General features: G+C 43.0%; 2 protein-coding genes across 4 annotated transcripts in view; one reads left to right on the top strand and one right to left on the bottom strand.

Annotated features, from left to right (window-relative positions):
- The first annotated feature begins 4211 nt into the window (after positions 1-4211).
- Positions 4212-7828, top strand: c3h18orf54 (chromosome 3 C18orf54 homolog). 3 transcript variants are annotated; one of them, XM_038988797.1, is made up of 8 exons: positions 4212-4478; positions 4785-5083; positions 5276-6169; positions 6312-6513; positions 6687-6762; positions 6934-7038; positions 7243-7289; positions 7395-7828. In XM_038988797.1, the coding sequence occupies exons 2-8, from the start codon at positions 4798-4800 to the stop codon at positions 7480-7482; spliced, it is 1698 nt and encodes a 565-aa protein (XP_038844725.1). In that variant the 5' UTR covers positions 4212-4478; positions 4785-4797; the 3' UTR covers positions 7483-7828. The 3 variants fall into 3 exon arrangements, with proteins under 3 accessions (XP_038844725.1, XP_038844724.1, XP_038844726.1); XM_038988796.1 differs by having other exon boundaries at positions 6934-7134; XM_038988798.1 differs by lacking the exons at positions 7243-7289; positions 7395-7828 and having other exon boundaries at positions 6687-6805; positions 6934-7049.
- Positions 7829-8341: 513 nt separating this feature from the next.
- The window catches only part of LOC120044906 (WD repeat-containing protein 91-like), a 54733-nt gene continuing 38225 nt past the window's right edge, over positions 8342-24849 (bottom strand). The window contains exons 15-16 of the mRNA XM_038989636.1: positions 20185-20382; positions 8342-9059 (exon numbers count right to left, since the gene is read on the bottom strand). Coding sequence (XP_038845564.1) covers positions 8892-9059; positions 20185-20382 — 366 coding nt within the window. The 3' untranslated portion in view covers positions 8342-8891. The remainder of the gene's footprint in view (positions 9060-20184; positions 20383-24849) is intronic.

Below are 24849 nucleotides of genomic sequence, written 5' to 3'. Positions count from 1 at the left end.
GTAGCCATTTCCAGGCTGATAGATGTCAATTACTTTGTTTCTCATCTGTTCCTGAATTTCTTTGGATCGCGGCATGATGTCTTGCTTTTTGAGATCTTTTGGCCTACTTCACTTTGTCAGACAGGTTCTATTTAAGTGATTTCTTGATTCAACAGGTCTGGCAGTAATCAGGTCTGGGTGTGGCTAGTGAAATTGAACTCAGCTTTCCAAAACATGTGATTAACCACAGTAAATTCATGATTTAACAAGGGGGGGGGGATTACTTTTTCACATAGGGCCATGAAGGTTCGGATGGCTTTTTTTCCCTTAATAAATAAAATTATAACTTAAAAGCTGCATTTTGTGCTTAACTGGGTTATCTTTGTGTAATATTAAAATGTATTTGATGATCTGAAACATTTAAGTGTGACAAATGTGCAAAGAAAATAAGAAATCAGGAAGGGGGCAATTACTTTTTCACAGCACTGTACACAGTACCAGTCAAACATTTGGACACACCTACTCATTCCAGGGTTTTTCTTTATTTTTACTATTTGTCTTTCCTGGATATTGCCACTATAGTGATCACTGCATCCAATGGGTACAGATGCAGCTTTAGAACAGAGTTCTACTGTCACGCTGGTATAAAGGATTTGAGACCTGCGCTGGAATTTATTTACCTTTATTTTACTTTACCTTTATTTAACTAGGCAAGTCAGTTAAAAACAAATTTGTATTTTCAATGACGGCCTAGGAACAGTGGGTTAACTGCCTTGTTCAGGGGCAGAAGACCTTGTCGGCTCGGGGATTAGATCTTGCAACCTTTCGGTTACTAGTCCAACACTCTAACCACGAGGCTACCTGCCAAATATACAATAGGGGTTTCTAATACACCTAAAACAAACACGTGTACAAAAATACTGGGCTGTACCCAAACAAAGGAGCGAGGGTGAACCTCGTTGAACGATACGGGACAATACCCGTAATACACAATCTATAAAACACGCAGCACAACAGCTGTACCAACGCATAGGTGCTCACACCACCAACGGACATGGGAACAATAACCGACCGCCCAATAGAAACCAAAGGGGACACATATATACAAACACATTCAGTGGGACTAGGGGCCAGGTGTGCGTAATGAACGTTCCGGAGGGATCCGTGACATCTACAGCGTTAGTAAAAATGTGATCGATACATGTGGATGATCTTGTTCCTGTAGTGTTTGTAAACACCCTGGTAGGTTTATTAATAACCTGAACCAGATCATCCTATCATCCTATTTTTTCAACTTAATTGAGAAAAATAAGAACAATCCCCCCAAAAAAATGTTCGATACTGTCGCAAAGCTAACTAAATAATAGCAGTATTCCCCAAGAGAGAATGGCTTTCACATCAGCAGTGATAAATTCATGAACTTCTTTGATGAAAAGATCATGATCATTAGAAAGCAAATTTTACATTTACATTTTAGTCATTTAGCAGACGCTCTTATCCAGAGCGACTTACAGTAGAGTGCATACATTTTATAACTTTTTTTTTTTAAATACTGAGACAAGGATATCCCTACCGGCCAAACCCTCCCTAACCCGGACGACGCTCTGCCAATTGTGCGTCGCCCCACGGACCTCCCGGTTGCGACAGAGCCTGGGCGTGAACCCAGAGACTCTGGTGGCGCAGCTAGCACTGCGATGCAGTGCCCTAGACCACTGCGCCAGCCGGGAGGCCAAATGACGGACTCCTCTTTAAATCTGCGTATTTCTCCAAAGCTCAGTTGTCCTGAGTCTGTACAACACTGCCAGGACCTGGGATCAATGGAGACACTCAAGTTTTTTTAATCCTATATATCTTGACACATTGATGAAAATAGTCATGGCCTCTAAACCATAAAGTTGCATACTGGACCCTATTCCAACTAAACTACTGAAAGAGCTGCTTCCTGTGCTTGGCCCTCCTATGTTGAACATAATAAACGGCTCCCTATCCACTGGATGTGTAGCAAACTCACTAAAAGTGGCAGTAATAAAGCCTCTCTTGAAAAGCCAAACCTTGACCCAGAAAATATAAAGACTGTCGGCCTATATTGAATCTTCCATTCCTCTCAAAAAAAATTGAAAAAGCTGTTGCGCAGCAACTCACTGCCTTCCCGAAGACAAATAATGTATATGAAACGCTTCAGTCTGGTTTTAGACCCCATCATAGTACTGAGACGGTGGTAAATGTGGCAAATGACCTTTTAATGACGTCAGACTGAGGCTCTGCATCTGTCCTCGTGCTCCTAGACCTTAGTGCTGCTTTTGACACCATCGATAACCACATTCTTTTGGAGAGATTGGAAACCCAAATTGCTCTACACAGACAAGGTCTGGCCTGGTTTAGATCTTATCTGTCGGAAAGATATCAGTTTGTCTCTGTGGATGGTTTGTCCTCTGACAAATCAACTGTACATTTCAGTGTTCCTCAAGGTTCCGTTTTAGGACCACTATTGTTTTCACTATATATTTGACCTCTTGGGGATGTCATTCGGAAATATAATGTTAACTTTCACTGCTATGCGGACGACACACAGCTGTACATTTCGGTGAAACATGGTGAAGCCCCAACATTGCCCTCCCTGGAAGCCTGTGTTTCAGACATAAGCAAGTGGATGGCAGCAAATGTTCTACTTTTAAACTCGGACAAAACAGAGATGGTTGTTCTAGGTCCCAAGAAACAAAGAGATCTGCTGTTGAATCTGACAATTAATCTTGATGGTTGTACAGTCGTCTCAAATAAAACTGTGAAGGACCTCGGCGTTATTCTGGACCCTGATCTGTCTTTTGACGAACATAACAAGAATATTTCAAGGACAGCTTTTTTCCATCTTCGTAACATTGCAAAAATCTGAAACTTTCTGTCCTAAAATTACGCAGAAAAGTTAATCCATGCTTTGTCACTTCTAGGTTAGACTACTGCAATGCTCTACCTTCCGGCTACCCGGATAAAGCACTAAATAAACTTCAGTTAGTGCTACACATGGCTGCTTGAATCTTGACTAGAACCAAAAAATTTGATCATATTACTCCAGTGCTAGCCTCTCTACACTGACTTCCTGTTAAGGCTAGGGCTGATTTCAAGGTTTTACTGCTAACCTACAAAGCATTACATGGGCTTGCTCCTAACTATCTTTCCAATTTGGTCCTGCCGTACATACCTACACGTACGCTACGGCCTCCTTACTGTCCCTAGAATTTCTATGCAAACAGCTGGAGGCAAGGCTTTCTCCTACAGAGCTCAATTTTTATGGAATGGTCTGCCTATCCATGTGAGAGACGCAGACTCGGTCTCGACCTTTAAGTCTTTACTGAAGACTCATCTCTTCAGTAGGTCCTATGATTGAGTGTAGTCTGGCCCAGGAGTGTGAAGGTGAACGGAAAGGCACTGGAGCAACGAACCGCCCTTGCTGTCTCTGCCTGGCCGGTTCCCCTCTCTCCACTGGGATTCTCTGCCTCTGACCCTATTACGGGGGCTGAGTCACTGGTTTACTGGTGCTCTTCCATGCTGTCCCTAGAAGGGGTGCGTCACTTGAGTGGGTTGAGTCACTGACGTGATCTTCCTGTCCGGGTTGGCGCCCCCTCCTCAGGTTCGTGTCGTGGGGGAGATCTTTGTGGGCTATACTCGGCCTTGTCTCAGGATAGCAGGTTGACTATTTTCTTGTAACAACTGCGTGTAGAACTCTTTTTGTTTGTTTAAAAGATCCTTCACTTGTGATAGAAAGATATCACTGTCCTCAACGGTACTTCCGCCGGCTTTGGTCTTCAAATCAAATCCATAATCAAATTTAATTTGAAATAACTGTAATGAAACAGCAGGGAGCAGGTCTCGAACCCTTGACCTTCTAGCCCGAGGTCGGGCGCGCTATCGACTGTGCCGCAAAAGCATGCTCGAATGGCAGAGTCGATTTCCGCGCTTATAAACCCAGGGTTGTTACATAACCTATTAATGATCACCATTATATCAAAATGTATTGGCAATTCATTACAATATATTCCAAACTGTACCGCTGTAATTTTGAACATTCATGCCATTTGATTGAACAGTGTAGAGGAGAGGTAGGCTGATGATGTGAATGAACAACTTGTCAGAACACGCCATTCTTCATCATCACAGTTGAAGCCTTCTTGTATACCTCCGTGCGTCGAGCGGCTGTGACGTGTTAACGCATGGATTATTTCCTGTTGGCCAACACGTTTGCTGCTGTGCTGGGGAGGATTTCCACAGCCTCAACGTCAAGTGGCTATATCGTTAAAAATATATATTTTTTGGTCTTATTTAATGTTAGGCATAACGTTAGCAGTGTGGTTTAGCTTATGGTTAGGTTTAAAATCACATTTTAAGATGAGAAATGTAAGAAATGGGCGGGGTTTATGACTTTGTGGTAACTAGTGACGACTGTGTTGGAGCTTGTTAGCTACCAACTAACTCAACTATAGGAGCTAGCTAACTAATGTTTACCGGTAAGTTTATAACACGTTTCCTATTGTTTAAATGATTTACTTAATAGTTTACAAGCAGGTTAAACCGACAAGAGTACGACAAAAAGATGACGTTTAAGTTAACGTTTTGTTTTGCAGTCAGCAAGCACAAACTTTTGGCGGATTGTTTTTGATTTATCCGTTACAAGTCAGCTGGAGCTACCCACCTCCAGAGATTCAGCTTGTTACTAGCCAGATAAACACATGCGTTCTTTACGATCAGTTTATGGTAGTGTAACTTGGATATCTGACAAGCTAAAATAAGAAACTAACTTTACAACATGTCAGTTTGTTTGACAGAATGACTTCCGGCCAAGGTAACGTTATCTTTTCTCCTGAGTCAACCGTCACCTCCTTGTTGGCTAGCTCCGGACACCTGAGAGGCACCCAAAGGGACAACGATCTGTCTCTCACCGGTATCAGATACCGGGACCGTGACTATGAATCGGCTACTGAGGCCCTGGAAGCCTACATTGCAGACTTTGACAGAAGCCTGCACACTTCTGAAACTTCTACCGGGAGACTGCAGCTCCAGAAAAGCCTGATAAGTTCTGCTCTGCCCAGAACTGAGTTCAGGAATAAAGATGGTAAAGATTTAGGTTTTTTGTCATCAATTATGAAATGCTTAACTTTGATTTGTCCAAGCTGTTTGAATATGGAGATAACACATAATACTTTTATCAAGTGGTGCTTGGATCTTAATTAATGTACAATAATTAGCCACTTTGATTGTATACTGTGATGGTGTATCATATAATAGTCTTGTTCATGGTTCCCAGTTCTTAGAGAGAGACTAACAGACAGGGAGCTGGATTTCCTAAATCTTCCTGTGGGTTCTGGTCACCGTGGAGCCTCAGACTGTATCAGCCTGACCACCGACGACCTGTTGGTGCTCCCCTGTGATGGCTCCCTACCCGTGACTCGCACCTCTGCCTTCCTCACCCAGTCTGGGGACTACCCCCTGGGGCAGAGCTCCCACTCTAACTCCTGGTCCTCTAGGAGGCCTAGGCCTAACAGCAGCTCTCATATTAAACGCTGCCTGCACTACTCTGCCCCTCACAACACTCCTCACAAGCTGTACCAGTCCAGAGCTGGAACTCAAGCACAGGAAACCCAAAAGACAGAGCCCTTCACAGGCCCCAGAGTGAAGGGGAGCCTGTGGCCCCAGCCCCAGCATGGTCTCTACCACCAGACCACAGACTCCCCTGGCCCTTTCTCCCCCCACCATGACTACCCTCGCTGGCTGACCAGCCAAAAGTCTGAGATGGATTTCTCTGGGGTCACCAGCATTCCTGACCTGAAGTACCCCGCCTGGCTCCAGGAGTGTGACAATGTTCCCAAAGACATTCCCACCACTAATATAAACCTCTCAGAGTCTCATAAGAAGACACAGCATAGGGGCTGGGGCCCGACCCAGACCTTGCCCCCCTCCCCTAGACCTCCCTCCTGGCTGGGTGAGCTGGAGGCTTCCTATGAGGAGCTAAAGGAAGGACAGAAGGACAGTAACGGCGGCCATCTTGAGGATGTCTCTGGTTCTGATGATGACAGGCAACAACTTCTCAGAGGAGAGGCTGATCACAGGACACTGAGGGAGTTTAGACTACATTTTTCAGAGCGGCTAGCTTTAGCTGCCGAGGGAGAACGGAGCACTGATTTCCACAAGGTCTTCGGAGGTATAATAAACATTCTGCATGTCTAAACAACACCCAGGGCCTGTATTCATTTGTCCAGACTTAGTCCTCAGTTTACAGTTACACTGGTATTTTCATGTATTGTAAAAGTTGCATAAGAGCTGTCCACTGTGTTTCTTCACAGATGATAAGATCGAGAGTTTGATCTCGAAGGCAGAGAAGGTCCTTAACTCTCCTTCGTTAGGCCTAAACACTAACAGCCAGCTGCAGAACTCACCGTCACTAGGCCTGACCAGCCAGCTGCAGAAGGACATGGGACACAGCCCTGGTGGCTCAGAGGATGTCCTAGAGGCTGATCGCTCTTGGGACAACCCTGTCATCACATTGTGAGTGCTAGACAAAATGGTGACACGTACGAATACAAAATGAAGATTAAGCATGATACATTACACATATTAAGTAGTATATGTTTTTGCAGAATCTACTTCGTAAACTCAACTATTATTGAGCTATAATTTCACAGAAAGCTTTGCTAAATTCTCTGCTTCTCTCCCTGCAGTAAATCTCCAGTGCCTGTAGGGGGAGCAGAAGACACACTGGTCACCACAGAGCCTCTGAGAGACAGGAAAGACGAGGTCTATACAAAATGCTCCTTGATGAGATGATTCCTTAGTCCATGTAAAGTTTTAACTAAGAATTCTGATTTGAGAGATGGATATATTGTACCTCAGAGCCATGTACTTGATGTAATTATTTAGCCATCCTAACCCCCCCCCCCCCCCATCTTCCATGTTGTGCCTGTGCAGGCTGCCTCAGGCTCATGTTCGTCGGGCTACAGCAGCAGGAAACACCCTGGTCCGGTGGAGGCCCTCAAACAAATGCTGTTTAGCCTTCAAGCCGTGGAGCAACAGGTCAGTCTGGAGAATGACACAACAGAAAAGGAAGTAACCTCGGAGAATGGTTCAACACCAACGTCGGAGGACGGCACACAACCACTGACGATAATGGTACTGAGAATGAGATGTGTAGATTTCAACTGGTTTCTAGTTAGCAATCTATTTTTCCTGACATAACTGATGTGAACCAGAGCAGTGATACCATTGTCTGAATTACAGAGGTCAGATGACTATGACACTGCATTCGGTGGACAATCATTAAAGAGGTACAGTACTTACACAAATAGATATATTTAGTCTACGGTCTTATTCCAGATATATATATTTTTTAAAGACCCATGATAGTCGTTTTAATAACCATCTTGTTTTAGGGCCCTGCATCACCTTGGGAGATTGAAGAGTCTTGTTGAAGACTCAGCTGGTGTAAAAGCCACATCTCAGGAAGGGAAATACTCGTAGAAGACCAGCCATATCTTCCTAAGAGGACTTGCATCGTTGTGTTGGTTACGTGAAAAGGGTCTGAAGAAGCAGAATGTCTCGGTCTTGATTTGGACGCTGAACATGGACGGCCAAAACAAGTAAAATCTCAATGACAGGGGAATTTCAGTGTCTTGATTATTCAAGATCAGCACACAATTTTGTCCCCCATTAACTACTCTAATAGCCTAATGTTTGTATTGTATATTGTTTATAACAGTTTATATTTTATATCTCAAGTGCACATAACATCTAGTGAATTCAGTAACGCCTCATAAGCAGTAAGATCTCACAGAACCTGATTTAATAAAATGTACATTCACAATGACACGCTTATCTGTTTTTATATAGTGAATTTTAGAGAATCCAACGGTTCGGAAAACAGATTGTAAGATGAATCATTTAATTTGCATTGAGTGAATTTAGTTCTAAAGACAAGTTTCATGGAGAGCAGAACATTATTGGTTATATTATTGGTTATATACAAAACATCTCGTTTAGGATCAGGTCCCAACTGATCCCAGATCAGCACTCCTACTCTGAGATGATACTGTTCAGACTAATGTGAAAGGAAGTGCATGAAGAAGATCACACCGGGATACTCTGACACGTCATTACTCACCCCAGGCTGGTTTTGATTTACCTACGTATCTCACTTCTGTTCTTGTCTGCATTGGCTTCCATATGCTGTAAGTTTGGATGATTCCAATGTTCTGAGATCTATTGCCCATATTTGGGTCTAGTGAAGTATAACCGTATTCCATTGGTTGTTGATTTTTATCCCCAGACGCCAAAAGGATCCATAACGACAGGAGAAAACACACTAATACAGGGCTATCTACAAATTATTTATTTTCATAATCCACAAGCGATTATACATACATACATGATTAAACAAACAGCCCTTGATCAGGAGTTGCAGTACTGTGTCAAAACTGAGAAAAGCAAGAAATGGTCCCACTTCTGCACGGTGTCGGCCCTAGGACAGGTGGTGTCGGCCCTAGGACAGGTGTGCTGTCGGCCCTAGGACAGGTGCATTGGCATCTCCATTTTTTTCCTCACGGTTCAAATTCTCACAACAACCAGTTCAGATTTTATAGGCACAACTTCTGTACTACATCAAATATAACATGGTCTCTCACATGGACTGAACACCACTTGCAGGTAGGGAAAGAGTTGATGTTATTCTAATTATTAATATCCTATTATGACTTTCTGAAGCCCTGTTTCATCCATGATATGTTGTGGACTGCCTTAGGTCAGTACAAAGTATTACATTAATTTAAGACGTACGCTACTGTAGAATACATCGGCTTCAATAGTGTGATGCTGCGATAAAATGCTTCCCTCCAATGAGGAACCCTCCCCTCGAGGCCTTTAAATTCAACCAATCAGGATTTCTGTGCCAGTAACGTGCTGAGTTTGATCTTTCCGTCCATGGATGCGGTGAGGCAGGTGCCACAGTCCATGGCAGAGCACCAGTCCACTGTGACCACAGGGGCCTTGTGGCCCCCCAACGGTAGAACCCTCTCCAGACCGCTATCACTGGAGCTGTTCAGCTGGTGAAGAGAAGAGAGACACACACACACAGAGAGAGAGACTTAGTCAGGGCAACAGCAAAAACTCCCTTTCCTTGTTCGCACTCACGCTTGTCGATAGCTACTTTTAAAATCGAGGAAAAATATACTGACGTCTTAAAGATGGAATCCCCTAGTAAACACCAGGAACATTTATTATTGTTTTGTTTATGAAAGGAGGAGGAGCCTTTAGGTAAAACAAATGTGTAGTACACACACAGCCCTGCTCTTTCCGGCATGCAGTGATGTGCGATGATGTCAGAGGGAAAACAAGTTTGCCGTTTGAAGTATCGTCTGTTGTTGTTGAAATCTCGGCAAAAAAAAATACATGGCGGTTTCACCACTCTGTATTCCAGCTTTAAGACGGACTAAGAGTGTCTGCTAAATTACTTGTGTAAATGTTGTGTTGGTGCCGTATTTACTACACACAGATATTCTGCTTATTGTGAGTGGGAGAGGCTCCACTGGCCCATCACTAACACACATCTCCTGCATGACATCCAGTCTTAATGAGATCTCTGTTCACTTCACAGCAGAGACTATAATATATATAACGGTTCACAGCCTCAGGAGCAGCTGACGTTCCATTACTCATGGTGTTAAATTCATGTGGTAGTCGACAAATAATAGGTTTCACTCTCAATGCAGGATATTTTTGTATTAGTGATGGGTGAACAGCCACACACACACAATCCCAATAGCCTTCCACTTAGCCTCCATTTTGAGCGATCCTGTGGGATGAAGTGGGAGTGTCCTAATTCAACTCTGAGCGAGGCGTAGGGCCTTTTCCGCCCTCTAGTTGGCCCTCCAAACTAAGTGAATCGAGTTGCTGACTTCCTACCGAGTGGTACTCAAAAAACTCCCATGAAGCTCTGCGACCCAAGGCTCGAAAAATTGGATACCACCGATCTAGCATGCTCCGAACGTCTGTGTGTAACAGACGTCAGAAAAATAAACCTGGTTAAAACTGTACATATAGTAAGTTTATATTTTGCATTTGTGAAATTATTTTGATGTGATATGGAAGTAAAAGGAATTTATGTTTCTATAATCGTATCATAAAATTGAGAATCGACTGACGTTTTGATGGCTGTTTTGGCTGTCAGCGCCAGTCTCCCTCTAACCATAACATATAAAGGTTCTTGGATGTTAATAACGGCTCGCCTACAATCTTTAAAAAAGTCAAATTGCAGCCGTTTTTTTATCTCAATATCAAATCATTTCTAGGTAACAATTAAGTACCTTACTGTCAATTAAAATGCTTCTTTGCAAAGAGAAATTTGCTAGGACCGTTTGGGAGTGGTCTTATTGGTTGAGGGGAAAACTGAAAACGAGTCGTTATTGGCAAAGAGGTTTGGAACTCTTTCTTATTGGTCTATTAACTAATTTACCAAAACTCCATTCCACCAAAACAGGCAGAAATTTCAGCCGATCTTTTCAAACAGCTCTTACACTAAAAGGGCATTATCATAATTTTTACAATTTCACAGTATTATTTCAAACTCATAGTAGAAATATACACTGGCCAATTTATTAGGTATTAGGTGCACCCATCTAGTACCAGGTCGGACCCCCGCCCCCACTTGCCTCCAGAACAGCTTGAAGTCTTTGGGGAATGGAAACGTTGCTAAAATGGTATCAAGGGACCTAATGTATGCAAGGAAAACATTCTCCACACCATTACACCACCGCCATCAGCCTGTACTGTTGACACCAGTCAGGATGGGGGCCATGGACTCACGCTGCTTAGTGCTTAGGCCAAATCCGGACTCTGCCATCCGCATGACGCAACAGGAACCGGGATTCGTCGGCCCAGGTAATGTTTTTCCTCTCCTCAATTGTCCAGTGTTGGTAATCGTGTGCCCACTGGAGCCTCTTCTTCTAGGTTTTTAGCTGATAGGAGTGGAACCCGGTGTGGTCGTCTGCTGCAATAGCCCATCCGTGACGAGGACGAGTTGTACTGCACCGTTATTTGCCTGTTTGTGGCTCGCCTGTTAGCTTGGGATCTACCTGCGTCTTCATTGCTGAGCTGACTCCAACTACGCTGAATCCAGCAGAGGATTCGTCGTCAAGTTCGGCTCCTTTCCCTCTCTCTGGATCTGACGGGACACTGCCTGCTGTGGGAGGTCTGGACCTATCGCCGGGAGCTGTGGGCCTATGCTATCCTGCTTCTCATGGGCCCATGAAAGGTGTGAGGGGCAGGAATGGGCGGACTTCTCCTTCCCCGGCCGTTCAATGGTGAGAAATGTCTCAGTCCCTGGAGCAAAAACGTTGTGCTATCCAGGAGCACGAGTACAGGACATCAATAAGCTGCTCCCAAACATTATAAACCTGCATCAGGACATCAATAAGCTGCTCCCAAACATTATAAACCTGCATCAGAAAATGTAGTCGATCATAGTTCATGTGGGATTCAATGACATTATGAAAGGCAGCTCAGAACAGCTGAATATGGATTTTAAAGAACTGATTGGGTCTCTGTTTGACACCAACAAACATCCCATAATATCTGTCCCTGCGCCCTCCCTAAATGGTGGCATTGAACGGTTCAGCAGACTTTTAGCTCTCCGTAACTGGCTACGAGACTATTACAGCTCCGTGGGTGGAACATTTAGTGAACATTTTGATACCTTCTGGACACAAAGCTTGTTTTATAAGGAGGACGGGATCCACCCAAATCATTTGGGTTCCTGGATCCTTTCACAGCATTAGAAGGCTGCGTTGATACAATGACTCATCAAATGACCCAATTTCAGCTCAGTTAATCTCTACCGTTGTGTCGCTGAGTTGCCACAATGCTTCAGCAAATGTACATTATCCCAGGGGGTGTTGGAAGACACAATGTAAGTAACCTAATTTATGTCCCTCTAACTGCCCTGAATGCCTCTGTCGATCCTATAGCTATTGTATGCAGTAATCATGTGCCTATGAACCAGACTTATACTGTTATCACTGAGGTGGTGTGCCCAAGCAGGAAGTCCACTGTGTGCAGCTCACCCTGCACTAACAAAAAATAACATGAGCATGTCTACCTCTGCTAAGCTTCCCAGTAAAGCAATGAAAACAATCAAGCATCCCAGAAAAGTGCAAAAAAAAAACAATTGCCCACATTAACATATGTAGCTTAAGAAGGTTAATGAAATCAATAATTTGCTAGTAACAGATGACATTCATATTCTGACAATCTCTGAAACTCACTTAGATAATACCTTTGATGATTCAGTGGTAGCAATACATGATTATAACAGCGACAGAAAAGACAGAAATGCCAAAGGTGGAGGTGTTGTCGTTTATATTCAGAACCACATTCCTGTAAAGCTTAGAGAGGATCTCATGTTAAATACTGTTGAAGTAATATGGCTACAGGTTCATCTGCCTCACCTAAAGCCCGTTCTTGTGGGAAGCTGCTATAGACCACAAACTGCTAACAGTCAGTATCTGGATAACGTGTGAAATGCTTGATAATGTATGTGATATCAACAGAGAGGTATATTTTCTGGGTGATTTAAATATTGACTGGCGTTCATCAAGCTGCCCACTCAAGATAAAGCTTCAAACTGTAACCAGTGCCTGCAACCTGGTTCAGGTTATCAGTCAACCTACCAGGGTAGTTACAAACAGCACAGGAATGAAATCAACATGTATTGATCACATCTTTACTAATGCTACAGAAATTTGCTTTAAAGCAGCATCCAAATCCATTGGATGTAGTGATCACAATATAGTAGCCATATCTAGGAAAACCAAAGTTCCAAAGGCTGGGCCTAATATAGTGTATAAGAGGTCATACAATACGTTTTGTAGTGATTCCTATGTTGTTGATGTGAAGAATATTTGTTGATCTGTGGTGTGTAATGAGGAGCAACCAGACGCTGCACTTGACACATTTATGAAATAGCTTATTCCAGTTGCTAATAAGCACGCACCCATTAAGAAAATTACCTTTAAAACTGTTAAATCCTTGTGGATTGATGAATAATTTAAACATTGTATGGTTAAGAGGGATGAGGCAAAAGGAATGGCAAATAAAACTGGCTGCACAACCGATTGGCCAACGTGAGAAATCATGTGACTAAACTAAATAAAAAAGAAGAAACTTTACTATGAAACAAAGATAAATTATATAAAGAATTAAGGTAAAAAAGCTTTGGCGCACCTTAAATTAAATTCTCGGCAAAAAGGCAAACTCTGCTCCTTCACTCATTGAATCAGATGGCTCATTCATCACAAAACCCACTGATATTGCCAATTACTTTAATGATTTTGTTCATTGGCAAGATTAGCAAACTTAGGTATGACATGCCAGCAACAAACTCTGACACTACACATCCAAGTATATCTGACCAAATTATGAAAGACAACCATTGTAGTTTTGAATTCCGTAAAGTGAGTGAGGAAGTAGTGTTTTTTTTTTTTTTGTATTGTTGTCTATCAAGCCACCGGGGTCTGACTACTTGGATGGAAAATTACTGAGGATAATAGCAGACAATATTGCCACATCTTCAATCTAAGCCTCCTAGAAAGGGTGTGCCCACAGGCCTGGAGGGAAGCGAAAGTTAAAAAAGGAAAATAGTAAAGCCCCCTTTACTGGCTCAAATAGCTGACCAATCAGCCTCTTACCTATCCTTAGTAAACATTTGGAGATAATTGACCAGATACAATGTTATTTTACTGTAAACAAATTGACAACAGACTTTCAGCACGGTTATAGGGAAAGACATTCAACAAGCACAGCACTTACACAAATGACTGATGATTGGCTGAGAGAAATGTATGATAAAAAGATTGTGGGAGCTGTTTTGTTAGACTTCAGTGTAGCTTTTGACATTATCGATCATAGTACGCTGATGGAAAAACGTATATGTTATGGCTTTACACCCCCTGCTATATTGTGGATAAAGATTTACCTGTCTAACAGAACACAGAGGGTGTTCTTTAATGGAAGCCTCTCCAACATAATCCAGGGCCCCTTACTACAATTTTTACTAACGACATGCCACTGACTGAGTAAAGCCAGAGTGGCTATGTACGTGGATGACTCAACACTATACACGTCAGCTACTACAGTGACTGAAATGACTGCAACACTTAACAAAGAGCTGCAGTTAGTTTCAGAATTGGTGGCAAGGAATAAGTTAGTCATAAATATTTCATAAACTAAAAACATTGTATTTGGGACAAATCATTACCTAAACCTCAACTAAATCTTGTAATGAATAATGTGGAAATGGAGCAAGTTGAGGTGACTAAACTGTTTGGAGTAACCCTGGATTGTAAATTGTCATGGTCAAAACATATTGGTACAACAGTAGCTAAGATGGGGAGAAGTCTGTCTGTAATAAAGCAATGCTCTGCCTTCTTAACAACACGATCAACAAGGCAGGTCCTACAGGCCCTAGTTTCTACCTTCTTAACAACACTATCAACAAGACAGGTCCTACAGGCCCTAGTTTCTACCTTCTTAACAACACTATCAACAAGGCAGGTCCTACAGGCCCTAGTTTCTACCTTCTTAACAACACTATCAACAAGGCAGGTCCTACAGGCCCTAGTTTCTACCTTCGTAACAACACTATCAACAAGGCAGGTCCTACAGGCCCTAGTTTCTACCTTCTTAACAACACTATCAACAAGGCAGGTCCTACAGGCCCTAGTTTCTACCTTCTTAACAACACTATCAACAAGGCAGGTCCTACAGGCCCTAGTTTCTACCTTCTTAACAGCACTATCAACAAGGCAGGTCCTACAGGCCCTAGTTTCTGCCTTCTTAACAACACTATTAACAAGGCAGGTCCTACAGGCTCTAGTTTCTACCTTCTTAACAACACTATCAACAAGGCAGGTCCTACAGGCCCTAGTTTCTACCTTCTTAACAACACTATCAACAAGGCAGGTCCTACAGGCCCTAGTTTCTACCTTCTTAACAACACTATCAACAAGGCAGGTCCTACAGGCCCTAGTTTCTACCTTCTTAACAACACTATCAACAAGGCAGGTCCTACAGGCCCTAGTTTCTACCTTCTTAACAACACTATCAACAAGGCAGGTCCTACAGGCCCTAGTTTCTACCTTCTTAACAACACTATCAACAAGGCAGGTCCTACAGGCCCTAGTTTCTACCTTCTTAACAACACTATCAACAAGGCAGGTCCTACAGGCCCTAGTTTCTACCTTCTTAACAGCACTATCAACAAGGCAGGTCCTACAGGCCCTAGTTTCTACCTTCTTAACAACACAATCAACAAGGCAGGTCCTACAGGCCCTAGTTTCTACCTTCTTAACAACACTATCAACAAGGCATGTCCTACAGGCCCTAGTTTCTACCTTCTTAACAACACTATCAACAAGGCAGGTCCTACAGGCCCTAGTTTCTACCTTCTTAACAACACTATAAACAAGGCAGGTCCTACAGGCCCTAGTTTTGTCGCACCTGGACTACTGTTCTGTCGTGTGGTCTGGTGCCACAAAGAGGGACCTTGGAAAATTACAATTGGCTCAGAACAGGGCAGCATGGTTGGCCCTTAAATGTACACGGAGAGCTAACATTAATGACATGTCAACCTCTCATGGCTCAAAGTGACTATGGGAGGCACACAGTACCAAATAGAGCCATGACTACATGGAACTCTATTCCACATCAGGTAACTGATGCCAGCAGTAGAATCAGATGTAAAAAACAGAAGAAAATACACCTTATGGAACAGCGGGACTGTGAAGAGACACATACAGGTACACATGGATGTTGTATTGTAGATATGTGGTAGTAGTGTAATGGCCTGAGGGAACACACTTAATGTGTTGTGAAAAGTGTTATGAAATGTAACGTCATGTAATATTTAAAATTTTATATAACTGCCTTAATGTTGCTGGACCCCAGGAAGAGTAGCTGCTGCCTTGGCAACAGGAACTAATGGGGATCCATAATAAACCCCAGGAAGAGTAGCTGCTGCCTTGGCAACATGAACTAATGGGGATCCATAATAAACCCCAGGAAGAATAGCTGCTGCCTTGGCAACAGGAACTAATGGGGATCCATAATAAACCACAGGAAGAATAGCTGCTGCCTTGGCAGGAACTAATGGGGATCCATAATAAACCCCAGGAAGAGTAGCTGCTGCCTTGGCAGGAACTAATGGGGATCCATAATAAACCCCAGGAAGAGTAGCCGCTGCCTTGGCAACAGGAACTAATGGGGATCCATAATACACCACAGGAAGAATAGCTGCTGCCTTGGCAGGAACTAATGGTGATCGATAATAAACCCCAGGAAGAGTAGCTGCTGCCTTGGCAACAGGAACTAATGGGGATCCATAATAAACCACAGGAAGAGTAGCTGCTGCCTTGGCAACAGGAACTAATGGGGATCCATAATAAACCCCAGGAAGAATAGCTGCTGCCTTGGCAGGAACTAATGGGGATCCATAATAAACCCCAGGAAGAGTAGCTGCTGCATTGGCAACAGGAACTAATGGGGATCCATAATAAACCACAGGAAGAATAGCTGCTGCCTTGGCAGGAACTAATGGTGATCGATAATAAACCCCAGGAAGAGTAGCTGCTGCCTTGGCAACAGGAACTAATGGGGATCCATAATAAACCACAGGAAGAGTAGCTGCTGCCTTGGCAACAGGAACTAATGGGGATCCATAATAAACCACAGGAAGAATAGCTGCTGCCTTGGCAGGAACTAATGGTGATCGATAATAAACCCCAGGAAGAGTAGCTGCTGCCTTGGCAGGAACTAATGGGGATCCATAATAAACCCCAGGAAGAGTAGCTGCTGCCTTGGCAGGAACTAATGGTGATCGATAATAAACCCCAGGAAGAGTAGCTGCTGCCTTGGCAGGAACTAATGGGGATCCATAATAAACCACAGGAAGAATAGCTGCTGCCTTGGCAGGAACTAATGGTGATCGATAATAAACCCCAGGAAGAGTAGCTGCTGCCTTGGCAGGAATTAATGGGGATCCATAATAAACCCCAGGAAGAGTAGCCGCTGCCTTGGCAGGAACTAATGGGGATCCATAATAAACCCCAGGAAGAGTAGCTGCTGCCTTGGCAGGAACTAATGGGGACCCATAATAAACCCCAGGAAGAGTAGCTGCTGCCTTGGCAGGAACTAATGGGGACCCATAATAAACCCCAGGAAGAGTAGCTGCTGCCTTGGCAGGAACTAATGGGGACCCATAATAAACCCCAGGAAGAGTAGCTGCTGCCTTGGCAGGAACTAATGGGGACCCATAATAAACCCCAGGAAGAGTAGCTGCTGCCTTGGCAGGAACTAATGGGGACCCATAATAAACCCCAGGAAGAGTAGCTGCTGCCTTGGCAGGAACTAATGGGGACCCATAATAATTACAAATACGAAATTCTGGTTAATCATTCATCCCCAAGAAATTCCTGAAAATGACTAAGTGAAGTAAATGAGACTGTTACATGTCAAACTTCTTTTATGGAAAGTCCTGATTAGTCCTGACTAGTCCACAGCTACATTACTAGTAGTGTAGCTGTGGTTCAATGTGGACTAGTAGTGTAGCTGTGGCTCAATGTGGACTAGTAGTGTAGCTGTGGCTCAATGTGGACTAGTAGTGTAGCTGTGGCTCAATGTGGACTAGTAGTGTAGCTGTGGCTCAATGTGGACTAGTAATGTAGCTGTGGCTCAATGTGGAACTAGTAATGTAGCTGTGGCTCAATGTGGACTAGTAATGTAGCTGTGGCTCAATGTGGACTAGTAATGTAGCTGTGGCTCAATGTGGACTAGTAATGTAGCTGTGGCTCAATGTGGACTAGTAGTGTAGCTGTGGCTCAATGTGGACTAGTAGTGTAGCTGTGGTTCAATGTGGACTAGTAGTGTAGCTGTGGCTCAATGTGGACTAGTAATGTAGCTGTGGCTCAATGTAGACTAGTAATGTAGCTGTGGCTCAATGTGGACTAGTAGTGTAGCTGTGGCTCAATGTGGACTAGTAATGTAGCTGTGGCTCAATGTGGACTAGTAATGTAGCTGTGGCTCAATGTGGACTAGTAATGTAGCTGTGGCTCAATGTGGACTAGTAATGTAGCTGTGGCTCAATGTGGACTAGTAATGTAGCTGTGGCTCAATGTGGACTAGTAGTGTAGCTGTGGTTCAATGTGGACTAGTAATGTAGCTGTGGCTCAATGTGGACTAGTAGTGTAGCTGTGGCTCAATGTGGACTAGTAGTGTAGCTGTGGCTCAATGTGGACTAGTAATGTAGCTGTGGCTCAATGTAGACTAGTAGTGTAGCTGTGGTTCAATGTGGACTAGTAGTGTAGCTGTGGCTCAATGTGGACTAGTAATGTAGCTGTGGCTCAATATAGACTAGTAGTGTAGCTGTGGCTCAATGTGGACTAGTAATGTAGCTGTGGCTCAATGTGGACTAGTAATGTAGCTGTGGCTCAATGTGGACTAGTAGTGTAGCTGTGGCTCAATGTGGACTAGTAGTGTAGCTGTGGTTCAATGTGGACTAGTAGTGTAGCTGTGGCTCAATGTGGACTAGTAATGTAGCTGTGGCTCAATGTGGACTAGTAATGTAGCTGTGGCTCAATGTGGACTAGTAATGTAGCTGTGGCTCAATGTGGACTAGTAATGTAGCTGTGGCTCAATGTGGACTAGTAGTGTAGCTGTGGTTCAATGTGGACTAGTAATGTAGCTGTGGCTCAATGTGGACTAGTAGTGTAGCTGTGGCTCAATGTGGACTAGTAGTGTAGCTGTGGCTCAATGTGGACTAGTAATGTAGCTGTGGCTCAATGTAGACTAGTAGTGTAGCTGTGGTTCAATGTGGACTAGTAGTGTAGCTGTGGCTCAATGTGGACTAGTAATGTAGCTGTGGCTCAATATAGACTAGTAGTGTAGCTGTGGCTCAATGTGGACTAGTAATGTAGCTGTGGCTCAATGTGGACTAGTAATGTAGCTGTGGCTCAATGTGGACTAGTAGTGTAGCTGTGGTTCAATGTGGACTAGTAGTGTAGCTGTGGCTCAATGTGGACTAGTAATGTAGCTGTGGCTCAATGTGGAACTAGTAATGTAGCTGTGGCTCAATGTGGACTAGTAATGTAGCTGTGGCTCAATGTGGACTAGTAATGTAGCTGTGGCTCAATGTGGACTAGTAATGTAGCTGTGGCTCAATGTGGACTAGTAATGTAGCTGTGGCTCAATGTGGACTAGTAATGTAGCTGTGGCTCAATGTGGACTAGTAGTGTAGCTGTGGTTCAATGTGGACTAGTAGTGTAGCTGTGGCTCAATGTGGACTAGTAATGTAGCTGTGGCTCAATGTGGACTAGTAATGTAGCTGTGGCTCAATGTGGACTAGTAGTGTAGCTGTGGCTCAATGTGGACTAGTAATGTAGCTGTGGCTCAATGTGGACTAGTAGTGTAGCTGTGGCTCAATGTGGACTAGTAGTGTAGCTGTGGCTCAATGTGGACTAGTAGTGTAGCTGTGGTTCAATATGCTACGGCCAAGGGGTGTATTCATTAGTCTGTTTCTGTAGCAAAAAGTTTCGCAATGAAAAACGTTTACTCCCCGTTTGCTTCCGTTTGGTTCCAAGGGAATACACCACAGAAGAGCAGGGCCCACCCTTGCAAAGCACCTTCTGACCTCATCTCCTCCACATCTCCCGAACTGTTTTTGTATCTACATACATGCATAAAAATTACGAAAATATTTATTTTAAATAATAATAATTGTTGTTGTTCTCAAACCTTTCCTTGGGGACCTTCAGCTGTTCCATGTATTTGATGTTTTCCAGAGCTGGCATACCTGATTCAACTTGTCAACTAATCATCAAGCCCTTGTCAGTCATGTGAGCTAGTTCAGGGCTACAACACAAAATTGTGAAACATCTTTGAGGAGAGGGGTCCTTGAGGAGAGGTTTGAGAGTCATTGCTCTAAAACAGCCTTACCTTAGGTTTTATTAAACATTTCGTAATTTTTGTCCTAAATGACACCCTATTCCCTACATAGTACACTACTACCCCTATGGGTCCTGGTCAAAAGTAGTGCCCTATAAAGGAAAAAGGGTTCCATTTGGGACGCAAACAAAAAAGAAAACTAGGAAACGGTTAATTAAAAAAACCTCGAAGCAGCCTTACCCTGTAGATGAGTCCTCCGTTGTTGGAGCAGGTGAGGACATGTTGTCCCTCGGAGTCGAAGGCGAACAGCCGTCCACGTGGCACCTGGACCTGCTTGTACCCACTGTAGCCAGACAGGACAAAGGGCCCCGTGGCATCCTGGGGCAGGGAGTTCTCTGACTGCTTCACTCCACACCGGTGGATGTTCCACTGGATAAACTGGAACAGATGTAATTACAGGGATTACCATGACTACCATGTTACTACAGTCTCACTACTATGTTACTACCATGTTACTACAGTCTCACTACCATGTTACTACAGTCTCACTACCATGTTACTACAGTCTCACTACCATGTTACTACAGTCTCACTACCATGTTACTACCATGTTACTACAGTCTCACTACCATGTTACTACAGTCTCACTACCATGTTACTACAGTCTCACTACCGTGTTACTACCATGTTACTACAGTCTCACTACCATGTTACTACCATGTTACCACAGTCTCACTACCATGTTACTACAGTCTCACTACAATGTTACTACCATGTTACTACAGGCTCACTACCATGTTACTACCATGTTACTAAAGGCTCACTACCATGTTACTACAGTCTCACTACAATGTTACTACCATGTTACTACAGTCTCACTACAATGTTACTACCATGTTACTACAGTCTCACTACAATGTTACTACAGTCTCACTACCATGTTACTACAGTCTCACTACCATGTTACTACAGTCTCACTACCATGTTACTACAGTCTCACTACAATGTTACTACCATGTTACTACAGGCTCACTACCATGTTACTACCATGTTACTAAAGGCTCACTACCATGTTACTACAGTCTCACTACCATGTTACTACCATGTTACTACAGTCTCACTACAATGTTACTACAGTCTCACTACAATGTTACTACAGTCTCACTACAATGTTACTACAGTCTCACTACCATGTTACTACAGTCTCACTACCATGTTACTACAGTCTCACTACCATGTTACTACAGTCTCACTACCATGTTACTACAGTCTCACTACCATGTTACTACCATGTTACTACAGTCTCACTACCATGTTACTACAGTCTCACTACCATGTTACTACAGTCTCACTACCATGTTACTACCATGTTACTACAGTCTCACTACAATGTTACTACCATGTTACTACAGTCTCACTACCATGTTACTACAGTCTCACTACCATGTTACTATAGTCTCACTACCATGTTACTACCATGTTACTAGTCTCACTACCATGTTACTACAGTCTCACTACCATGTTACTACAATCTCACTACCATGTTACTACAGTCTCACTACCATGTTACTACAGTCTCACTACCATGTTACTACAGTCTCACTACCATGTTACTACAGTCTCACTACCATGTTACTATAGTCTCACTACCATGTTACTACAGTCTCACTACCATGTTACTACAGTCTCACTACCATGTTACTACAGTCTCACTACCATGTTACTACAGTCTCACTACCATGTTACTACAGTCTCACTACCATGTTACTACAGTCTCACTACCATGTTACTACAATCTCACTACCATGTTACTACAGTCTCACTACCATGTTACTACAGTCTCACTACAATGTTACTACAGTCTCACTACCATGTTACTACAGTCTCACTACCATGTTACTACAGTCTCACTACCATGTTACTACCATGTTACTAGTCTCACTACCATGTTACTACAGTCTCACTACCGTGTTACTACCATGTTACTACAGTCTCACTACCATGTTACTACAATCTCACTACCATGTTACTACCATGTTACTACAGTCTCACTACCATGTTACTACAGTCTCACTACCATGTTACTACCATGTTACTACAGTCTCACTACCATGTTACTACAATCTCACTACCATGTTACTACCATGTTACTACAGTCTCACTACCATGTTACTACAGTCTCACTACCATGTTACTACAATCTCACTACCATGTTACTACCATGTTACTACAGTCTCACTACCATGTTACTACAGTCTCACTACAATGTTACTACCATGTTACTACAGTCTCACTACCATGTTACTACAGTCTCACTACCATGTTACTACAGTCTCACTACCATGTTACTACAGTCTCACTACCATGTTACTACCATGTTACTACCATGTTACTACAGTCTCACTACCATGTTACTACAGTCTCACTACCATGTTACTACAGTCTCACTACCATGTTACTACAGTCTCACTACCATGTTACTACAGTCTCACTACCATGTTACTACCATGTTACTACCATGTTACTACAGTCTCACTACCGTGTTACTACCATGTTACTACAGTCTCACTACCATGTTACTACAGTCTCACTACCATGTTACTACCATGTTACTACAGTCTCACTACCATGTTACTACAATCTCACTACCATGTTACTACCATGTTACTACAGTCTCACTACCATGTTACTACAGTCTCACTACCATGTTACTACAATCTCACTACCATGTTACTACCATGTTACTACCGTCTCACTACCATGTTACTACAGTCTCACTACCGTCTCACTACCATGTTACTACCGTCTCACTACCATGTTACTACAGTCTACCTACCATGTTACTACAGTCTCACTACCATGTTACTACAGTCTCACTACCATGTTACTACAGTCTCACTACCATGTTACTACAGTCTCACTACCATGTTACTACAGTCTCACTACCATGTTACTACAGTCTCACTACCATGTTACTACCATGTTACTACAGTCTCACTACCGTGTTACTACCATGTTACTACCGTCTCACTACCATGTTACTACAGTCTCACTACTATGTTATTATCATGTTACTACAGTCTCACTACCATGTTACTACCATGTTACTACAGTCTCACTACCATGTTACTACCATGTTACTAGTCTCACTACCATGTTACTACCATGTTACTAGTCTCACTACCATGTTACTACCATGTTACTAGTCTCACTACCACCTACCATGTTACTACAGTCTCACCACCTGACTACCATGTTACTACCATGTTACTACAGGCTCACTATTATGTTACTACCATGTTACTACAGGCTCACTACCATGTTACTAGTCTCACTACCATGTTACTACAGTCTCACTACCATGTTACTACAGTCTCACTACCATGTTACTACCATGTTACTACAGTCTCACTACCATGTTACTATAGTCTCACTACCATGTTACTACAGTCTCACTACCGTGTTACTACCATGTTACTACCATGTTACTACAGTCTCACTACCGTGTTACTATAGTCTCACTACCATGTTACTATAGTCTCACTACCATGTTACTACAGTCTCACTACCGTGTTACTACCATGTTACTACAGTCTCACTACCGTGTTACTACCATGTTACTACAGTCTCACTACCGTGTTACTATAGTCTCACTACCATGTTACTACAGTCTCACTACCATGTTACTACCATGTTACTACAGTCTCACTACCATGTTACTACCATGTTACTACAGTCTCACTACCATGTTACTACAGTCTCACTACCATGTTACTACAATCTCACTACCATGTTACTACCATGTTACTAGTCTCACTACCATGTTACTACCATGTTACTACAGTCTCACTACCATGTTACTACAGTCTCACTACCATGTTACTACAATCTCACTACCATGTTACTACCATGTTACTAGTCTCACTACCATGTTACTACCATGTTACTACAGTCTCACTACAATGTTACTACAGTCTCACTACCATGTTACTACAGTCTCACTACAATGTTACTACAGTCTCACTACCATGTTACTACAGTCTCACTACCATGTTACTACCATGTTACTACAGTCTCACTACAATGTTACTACAGTCTCACTACCATGTTACTACAGTCTCACTACCATGTTACTACAGTCTCACTACCATGTTACTACAGTCTCACTACCATGTTACTACAGTCTCACTACCGTGTTACTACCATGTTACTACAGTCTCACTACCGTGTAACTACAGTCTCACTACCATGTTACTACCATGTTACTAGTCTCACTACCATGTTACTACCATGTTACTAGTCTCACTACCACCTACCATGTTACTACAGTCTCACCACCTGACTACCATGTTACTACCATGTTACTACAGGCTCACTATTATGTTACTACCATGTTACTACAGGCTCACTACCATGTTACTAGTCTCACTACCATGTTACTACAGTCTCACTACCATGTTACTACAGTCTCACTACCATGTTACTACCATGTTACTACAGTCTCACTACCATGTTACTATAGTCTCACTACCATGTTACTACAGTCTCACTACCGTGTTACTACCATGTTACTACAGTCTCACTACCGTGTTACTACCATGTTACTACAGTCTCACTACCGTGTTACTATAGTCTCACTACCATGTTACTACAGTCTCACTACCGTGTTACTACCATGTTACTACAGTCTCACTACCGTGTTACTACCATGTTACTACAGTCTCACTACCGTGTTACTATAGTCTCACTACCATGTTACTACAGTCTCACTACCATGTTACTACCATGTTACTACAGTCTCACTACCATGTTACTACCATGTTACTACAGTCTCACTACCATGTTACTACAGTCTCACTACCATGTTACTACAATCTCACTACCATGTTACTACCATGTTACTAG

The sequence above is a fragment of the Salvelinus namaycush genome, chromosome 3 (assembly GCF_016432855.1).
Source record: "Salvelinus namaycush isolate Seneca chromosome 3, SaNama_1.0, whole genome shotgun sequence".
NCBI lineage: Eukaryota > Metazoa > Chordata > Actinopteri > Salmoniformes > Salmonidae > Salvelinus > Salvelinus namaycush.
Note: the sequence above shows the minus strand (reverse complement) of the source record. Positions and strands in the feature narration are given on the sequence as shown.